This window comes from Zerene cesonia, chromosome 11, assembly GCF_012273895.1.
Source record: "Zerene cesonia ecotype Mississippi chromosome 11, Zerene_cesonia_1.1, whole genome shotgun sequence".
In the NCBI taxonomy this organism is placed as follows: Eukaryota; Metazoa; Arthropoda; class Insecta; order Lepidoptera; family Pieridae; genus Zerene; species Zerene cesonia.
The window spans coordinates 5050069-5059123 of record NC_052112.1 but is presented as its reverse complement, the minus strand read 5'-3'; the positions used below and the strand labels follow the sequence as shown (position 1 = coordinate 5059123).

The following is a 9055-nucleotide window of genomic DNA, read 5'->3' as shown; positions in this document are numbered from 1 at the left end:
ATATGCAAAGAATGTCAGAAGCAAAGAATAAAGATACGTGTATATAATGTTATTATGAGATTTATTTATTTGTATATTGTTGATATATAATTTACAGATGAGTCGTGTTCACTTGAGGCACCGTTCAAAGTATGAGGATCCGACGTAGCCGCCGCGCATAGCGCGCTGCACATGCTGTTCAAATAGTCTTCGGTTGCTCTGGAGCTCATCCGCTGCTTCTTTATTGAGAGGATCTTCGGGATTGGGTTCCTTTAAAAATTAAAAAAATATTCAACCCATATCACGTAATTTCCGCATTCGGAATGTTGGATAATTATGCATTGTGTAATTATTATTGTTGATAGAACCTTAATATGCCAATGGGCAATTTAAACCTAATCATCATTAAATATTACTAAGAATCACGCTTTCTGAAACCAAATATTTGGAAACCAAGCTATATGCAAATAGCATTTTAATTAGAATTAGTCGCAACTCATTAAAATACAATCAGTCCTTGTAGAAGATTATTATTGGCGTGATAATTGATCTTAGTAGTTCACTGGGGTAAGCAAATTCGCCCGCGCATCATGCGTAGTTCTACTAAATGACCAATATTCTAAATATAGCACGTAGCACTCTTTTCATTCGATTTATACTACCGATTTAATAAAGTTCGGTGGGTTACAAGTTGTGGTTTTCAAGATATTTTAACCTTGCCTTTTATGGGTTATTTTTTGTAGCCAAATATATAGTTTATGGTAGTGAGTAGGTCTTTCCATTTTCTCAAGCTTTCACTTTTCCAAAACTAACCACTAATACAACACAACACCGTTTTTGTGCACCAAAAAATATTTGATACTCAAAGTGTTTTTATACATCTACATATTTTGATCATAACTAACGTCATGCCAAACAGAAAAGTAAACAATTTTCAAAACAAAAAAAGTTAAAGAAATTTTTTTACCTTATTAACAAATGAGGAACTACACAAATTGCAATGGCAATATATTTTGATTTAACTACATAAGTGATTTAATTATTTGTAGTACATTTAACTATAATTAGAAATCACACTTTCACTTTATTTCTCATTATACCTATCTTGATTAATTTAAAATTTCTGAAAATTTATCTAAGCATTTTCAATTTGTCCAGGGGCAGCTCTAGCTCGCCCGTACGCCCCAACTAAAACTATTTCTAATATAGCAATAGAACACTATTGCATAAAATTATATTAAATAGCAAGTTAAAACTGATAAATTGATAAGCTATTAGTTTCGTTGTTACTACTGTTCTGTTTTGAGAACATAAGGCATGTGTTAATTGTATTGTTTACAAGTATAATAATGATTTATATTACATATAATAAATTTAATACTTACCAAAAATAAATACTGTAATCCATAAACTATAGAGTTAACAGTGAGCACTGGTTTCCAGTCTTCTCTGAGTATATTTAAACATACATTGCCCTCAAGGTCTATATTGGGATGATATACAGCTGTTTCACATTTAACTTTGGGTGGTTCATGAGGATAGTTTGGTCCTACCTATAAAGTTAAATTAAAAATGATTTTGTCAACCAACCTTAATATGTGTATTTGTCTGGACATGACTATTGTTCATCAGGCTTATATACATCACGCTCTTTATTCTGTCCTAATAATTTTAGACTATAATGTAGAGTATCATTGTCAACTGCATACAATAACTATATTGTTTAAAATCTTGCAAAAGTAGTTACCTAAACACATGTACCTACTTTTGCACAATTTTTAAGCTTACTAGCTTACTATAAAATAATTATACTGTACACATCTCAAGTACTGTGTTTTATGAGACACTGCATCAATATATCAAAATAATACTTATAGTTGATACATTTATAGTTGTATTGATAAAATGGGATCACACCACTCACTACTAAGAGCAGTTAGATTATATTTAGTATTCGTACATAGGCTTTTTTATCAAGTTCCATGTGGGTTAATGGTGGAGCCCCCTTGTTGTTTGAATATTATTATGAATTTTCCTGCATGCTTGTGTCCCAAAAGGGTTGTTGATTCATGTTTAACTTTTTTTTGTAAATATAAATAGACATTAATTATGTTTGGATCGTGTTATGAATAGAGTGTTTTTCAATTTATCTGAGTAAATTCAAATATTTTTAAAAGCTTTATTCCAAAATAACTCCACCTTACAGATTTAGGCTTTGTTTCAATCACAACCTTTATAGAAAAAGTAGATCGTAAAATAGCATCCTGCCTTTAATTTTTAATAAATACCTCATTTGCCTAGAGATTTAAAGTCTTTACAATTATTTACCTTAAAGCTAAATACAAATCTCCCTCCTCTATAAAAACCCTCATCTGGACAAATAATTAACTTGAAATTGAGTAAATCATCTGGGTCTGGAAACTCTGTGTTACATGTCTTGGGTAAATTTAATTCATTCAAATCTGTAAATCAAACAAACTATAAAGTAGGGAATGATAGAACGAAACTAACATTTTTGTGATATGTGAAAATACATCTTTATTAATTAATGTAGCCTGGGCAAACTTATTAAGCAAAATTAGCAAGCAACGCAAACATAATTTAATTTTATATAAATTAAAAGAATTGGGTATAAAGATATTATTTGGACATTCGAACTCTTGCTCGTTACCTACCTTTAGTGATCCGCAATTGTGCTGCTGACGCTTTTTTTTGTGAACCACCTGCCCGTGCTGATCCTTCTTCATCTTTTTTTTGTTGTTTTAAAGAAAAAAGTTTAATCATTGTCCTAATTCGATCTAAATACTTCTATGAAATTGATTAAAACACAATATATTTTGACAGCTTCAATCAAATATGAAATATCAATACACTTTACAAGTAACGACACATTTAGATGCTTTATTTGTTTTACCAATAACAGTAATAACGGTAAAATGTTCGAAACTAGAAATGGAAACAGAAAGCGCACTAGTGTTTTAACTTGTATGGAATTTCTTTTGAAATACAAAAAAATATAGTTTTCTTCTAATTTTCCTTTATCTATAAACCAAATGACAGTTAAGTACGGTTTTTTATATCTGTGATATAGATAATAAAATTACTATTGTCGATATGAGATTTATAATATGCCGGTTTATTACAGTTGTGTTTATTACGGTTGTGCGAGTGTAAAGTGTACACTCGCACAACCCAAAACCCACAAGTGTAGGAACGTTTTACAGTTTTTTTAGAAATATTTTGCCTTGCTTGAGGAGCTGTACACATAGGTAAATATATAATATTTAAGAAGTATTATTTTTTAACACCAAATAATGATAACATTTTTCATGTGTTGTACAGAATTTTTTCTTCAATATGGTTATGTTCATAATAAAGAGTAGTAAAATCCTAAGGGTAGTTCATACTTCGTAATATTATATTCGCCATTGCGATGTCGCTCTTCGTGGCGCATATTAAATGGCACCACAGAGTATCTAACTACCTATAGTTACCTGTGGTCATAAATTGACAAAATGTTGTCAATTGTCATCACATACGAAAGTTGACTTTTGAGTTTTGCCGTAGCTTCCTGTCTTGCAAGTGTTTTTCTTGTAAAGCGGTTTTTGTTGTTGATAGAATATTTTAACTTATTAATAGTAAGCCGAATACACTGAATATTATGAGCACTTATGCAAAATTATTTATACGTAATATATAACATATATATAACATTAGTTTGCAAAGTTAAAAGGAAAATGTCTACCGAAGATGTTATTGAATTGGGGTCTTCTGATGAAGAGAAGGAACCTGCACCAAAAAAGGTATATGGTATAACTAATATATTCAACATACATATGTTTTGAACGTTTCATTTAAATTAACACTATCTACTTGTATTCACAGAAAAAAACTGTACCCAATGCGATGGTACGTATACCAAATCCGTACGCCAAACTTCCAGGTTTAACTATAAAGCCGGCTCATAAAATGCTGGGGAAAAATTGTAAACCCAATGTAAATAAAATTAAAATAAATAATTCAGTAGGTATACAGCCACAGATCGTAAATTGTAGTATTAGAGAAAATACAAAGATATCACCTAATATGCAAAGTCTCATACAAAAGAAACAAGGTCTCAGCTGTATACCAATAAAAATGTGTAAACCTATAAGGCCTGCCAATGCAACTACTAATATTGCCAGTAAAGCCTTTATAGCCAATAAAACAAAAATAAAAGGTATAATTCCTGGTAGGGTGCTTTTAAACAATTTGCCTCCAAGTATCACCATTAAAAGAACAAATGATTCTTCTATTAGAAACATGTCACACTTAACTAAACAAACTTATAAGAAAACAAAAATTACTAAACAAGCTTCTCAAGTAATACAAACAGTTGAAATTGATGATGAAGATGTGCCGGTAGCATCTACATCACTACCTCAGTGGTACAAAAGACCCGAAGAGGAACATTGTGGGGGGAGCTTAACTCAACCAGAGACAAGTCTAAAAAAAGTTGAATCAATACAAGAACAAAATAATAAGGAACCTGAACCCAGCAATTACATTGAAATAACTATTGAAGATAGTCCAATAAAACCTACCCAACTTAAACATACTGTGGAAGCCTGCAATGCTATCACTATTGAAGATAGCCCCATAAAAACTTCTGTACAGAAAGAGGAAACAGCATTAAGCTTACAGCAAGATAAAAATAGTAAGAAGAAACTTGAATATCCACATGAGATACCTATAGAAAACAATGGAATGGTAGAAATAGAAATCCAACCTTTTGAAAAACCTGAACCTCAAACTAATGTAAAATGTGATGTAATTGAAACTGATCATCATCATCGTCATACTGATGAATCCAACAAACCAAAACCGAATAACCTGAATGACAAAGGTAATGATAGTATAACAAGCAAAACTGATGATTCTTGTGAAGAGTTCAATGCTACTTATCAAAAGTTTATCGATACATGTTTTCGTATTGAAAACTCTGATGATATGAAGAAGATAGTTGAGAAGAAAATCAAAGCATATTATAGACAATGTTCTAAAGAGTTTGTTGATTCAGAGGAATTCACAGACTTAGTGTCTGGAAAGATTCTTGCTATAGAAGCATCGCCAGACAAAATGTATCTATATATTAAAGATGTTGTTGATGAGTTAAATATGCTGCGAAAGTTGACAAAAGCCAATTTAAAGAATGAAGATGATTGTGCAGGTTTGAAGCTTCTTCACTATGATTGTTTATGAATATCAATAGTTCCATTGTTGGAATGCATTAGCATGTGTCCCAACTTAATAATCATTTTAAAATAAATTTTTAAATCCATTAATTCATTGTCATCTGCCAATATTTTGTTTCAACGCATGAACATAATAGCTCTATTCTATCACCAATTGCAAAAAAAGCAAATTGCAATAACATTAATTGTATTATCTGTTTTATGGATTAACTGAAAAAGATCATGATTGGGCATTTAAGGGTGCATATTCCATAGAACTTGTGTTTATCGTGTTGTATATGCAAATTTGTAGTAAAAGTAAGTAGTATTAAATTATTTTACAATTTTACAGACCACAGGGAAGATACAATTGATAGAAGTGAATATGACACCAAACGTCAGAGACACATTCGAAAGTTGGAAAAAACACTCAAGAAATTACATAGAGCTATTCAAAAGCTAGAAGAACAGGAAGTTGACTTTGATGATGAAGATGATTCAGTTTACTTATTAACTGAGAGGTAAATAATTGTAGTTTAACAAAGAAGTTTATATATATCTTATAATTTATTTGTTTTGTTTAACAAACCTTAGAAAATGAGGAGGTACACAATTAAATTGTATTTTTTTTATTTCTTATCTCAGAAACTTCAACTGGGCGAACCGATTTAAATGATTCTTTTATATTTAAAAGTTGGTGCTTTTCTTGTGGTTCTTTTTAGATTTCTGGGTTTTGCTGTTTAAATAAATATATTTGAATATTATGCATAATTTATATCAGTGTTTCATTGATGCCGCGCTTTGTAAGCAGATCCTATTGGCATTACTTTGAGCTATATCATTGTAGGAAACAAACAGATGGAAGTTGTGTTGCTTCTGTCGATTATTATTGAAATTGTTTATACATGTATGTAAATATAGATATGTTGCATATCATAAAGAAGACAGATGTTATTTATTTTTGATTTCCAGTAGAAACTGCTCAGCTGTGTATTTTATAAATTATTATATACTTGGGATATCAGGATGATAATTATAGAATGGGATTTTTAATACTAATTTTTAAATGTGTCACATTTTTAGGTACAAGGAAAGATTAGTCAAAGTACATGCAAAGTTTTGTCAGTTAACTAACACTAAAATGCCATCTGAGCCCAGTATTAAGCTTGAGCCTCGACCTGGCCGACCTCTTGGACCTGTTCGAAAAGTTGAAAAGCTTATCAATGTTAAAGTACCAATTGGGGCGCCGCTACCGTTTCCTGATTTTCATGATGTGCTGCGTTGCGTAAGGGAGGCCAATGAGGAAGATAAACTTGGGTGGAGCGAAATGGAAGTTATAGAAGAAGGTGAATCTACTTAAATTATTAAAAAATATATGTTGTTGTAGATGTATTGAAATATAATAAATCTTTTTTTCTCCTATTTTATCCTTTGAAATTTTATTTCTTTAGAGAATTCTAAAGTGTATACAAGTAATAAGAATATTACATTATTGCATATATTTATAAAATTATTATATTGTGGAAACCTTATAGCTAATTTATTATGGATTGTTGTCTACATACTTTAATTTAGAAAGACAAAAGGAAAAAGAAATAAACAGTATTCTCTGCTAATTAATCAGTCTAAATTTGTGACTTAATATGTACATTTTTTATTCCAGCTCGGGCTATATTTACAAATTGTGGTAAAAAATTGCAAAGACGTAGACAGGAGAATGAATGGAGAATAGCAGCATCTCGACTACCAACAAATGAGGACCCCGCTGAAAATAATGAAAGTTTGAAAAACATTCTAGAGAAAAACAAAGAAGTAGCTGCGAAAAAGGAATCAGAAGTTTTTAACAAGTTAGCACTATTATTAATATATCTAACGTAATTTTTTATTATAAAAAAGCTCATTGTGAAATAACATACAAAATTATATGCTCAGATATCCTTCATTTGCATTTATATAAAGTGACTATATTATCTTTATACAGAATTGTTTTTCATTGGTTGATCTAAAATGTTTTAGGTTTGCTGATAGGCAGATTCAATTAAAATTAGAAGCGGTAGAAATAGGCGATAAAGAAGCTGACGAATCTCCGGTAGAGAGTGAGGAAGATGATGATGCAGACAGCACCTTGTTAAAAGATAAACAAAAGAGAAAAAGTCGATTAAAAAGGCTTATTCAAGAAAAATCTAAATTAACTGTTGAAAAGACACAAGAAGAAGTACCTAACAATGTGGAAGGGTATGATGACTGTGAAAAAGAAAAATTAGAGCAGATTAGCCACGGTGAAAGTTCTATTAATAATCAGAAAGAGAAAGATAACAAAGCTGTCAATAGTGATACTGAAGCCAAAGATGATGACGAAAATGAATTACAGACGATTTGTGATAACGATGCTATTGAATCTGACGTTGATGAATTGCACCTTTTGCAAAAATTATATTCAGAAGATGAAGCAAATTCCTCAACATTAGATTCAGGATCAGAATCACCAATTAGTCTGCCTGAATCTGATAATGAAAACTCAATAGATAATGCTGAGACATCTACTTTGAACACTATGGACGTAATAAGTATTGAAAATTCAAGTTACTCTGAATCAGAAAATACCCTTGATGAAAGAAACAATAAATACGTTGATGGTAATATTGAAAAAAATGTAGAAGAATTATCTAATATGGAAGTTGAAATCTTAATGGATGATTCTAATAAGAACCAGGAACAGTCGATTACTGATGTAAGTAATGCTGATCATAACAAAACTACGACAGAGACCAAAGATGATACTCAAAAAGATAAAATTTCGATAACCCAACCTGAGCAGCTTCTTCTGTCACCTGAGGCAGAAGAAGCAAACGAGAATATTTTGCTTTGTTCATCGGATGATGATGGTGATAATCATATAGTTAATGATAATGAAAAACAAAGTGATTCTTGTGTTAATTTAGGAGATGATAATATATCAATATCAGAAACATGTGTCGGTATAACATCAGATGAAAATAATTTAGAAGGTAAAGAGACGGCTTCTACAGAAAACGATAAAAATGAAAATTTCACATCTTTACCATGTATAAACGAAACAGCAAAAAGCGATTCAAAAACTATTGACAATACGGACCCTGAAAAAGATGTAATAATTAAAAAAGATTTGATTATGACAAACACAGACAAATTATAATAATGTATATAGTATACTTAATTGAGGCAAATATTTCATCATTTTCTTAAATACATCTAAGAAAGTAACTATTAAAGACTGACCAATATTCAGGTTCAAATTAATAATTGGCGAATTTTGAAATATTTAAATGCTGCATAAAATTAAATACTTTGGCATCACAGGTGTGTGGTAAATTTTGTACATATAGTATGTAATATTACCTTATGCTTTCATTAAATATAATTTAGGATTTAGAAATATCATTATTTCTGATATGATATCTAGCTTCGATATTTGCCAAGTTCAGTGTTTCAAGTTATAAGTAAAAATGTATATTTTATTTTATTATTATTCTTTTGTATTCATTAAAATTGTAATAGCGATTAGTTTCTTTGATTTGTTTTTGTTGCAAATATAAATTTATCGAACGGGCAGTGTTTGATAAAATTCTTTAATTTTGTTTCATTATCCTTGGTAGATTTCCATAAAAATAAAGAAAAGCCGGTTTAGTTGGCTAAAATTTACAATAACGCAGTTGAAAAGTACAATTATAATATATCTGTGTTGTGAATAGAAGAAACAAAATTATAACATTCAAGACAAATTAAAGTCCATTTTATCCAAATTCAAAACGTTTCCTGTGGCACCTAACGTTTCAATGCAATAAAGTAAAATTGTTGCCGACGTATGAAAATCAATTGAAACA

At 30.3% G+C, this 9055-nt stretch overlaps 2 protein-coding genes across 2 annotated transcripts; one reads left to right on the top strand and one right to left on the bottom strand.

Annotated features, from left to right (window-relative positions):
- Positions 1 to 42: 42 nt before the first annotated feature.
- LOC119830471 (NEDD8-conjugating enzyme Ubc12) lies at positions 43 to 3007 on the bottom strand. The gene is made up of 4 exons (XM_038353506.1): positions 2655 to 3007; positions 2308 to 2441; positions 1365 to 1532; positions 43 to 249 (listed from the first exon to the last, which is right to left on the bottom strand). Exons 1-4 carry the CDS (start codon positions 2761 to 2763, stop codon positions 109 to 111), a joined length of 552 nt encoding a protein of 183 aa, XP_038209434.1. The 5' UTR covers positions 2764 to 3007; the 3' UTR covers positions 43 to 108.
- Positions 3008 to 3525: 518 nt separating this feature from the next.
- LOC119830225 (daxx-like protein) lies at positions 3526 to 8723 on the top strand. Its single transcript, XM_038353159.1, has 6 exons — positions 3526 to 3782; positions 3865 to 5188; positions 5545 to 5713; positions 6276 to 6538; positions 6856 to 7039; positions 7209 to 8723. Exons 1-6 carry the CDS (start codon positions 3651 to 3653, stop codon positions 8365 to 8367), a joined length of 3231 nt encoding a protein of 1076 aa, XP_038209087.1. The 5' UTR covers positions 3526 to 3650; the 3' UTR covers positions 8368 to 8723.
- Positions 8724 to 9055: the final 332 nt, after the last annotated feature.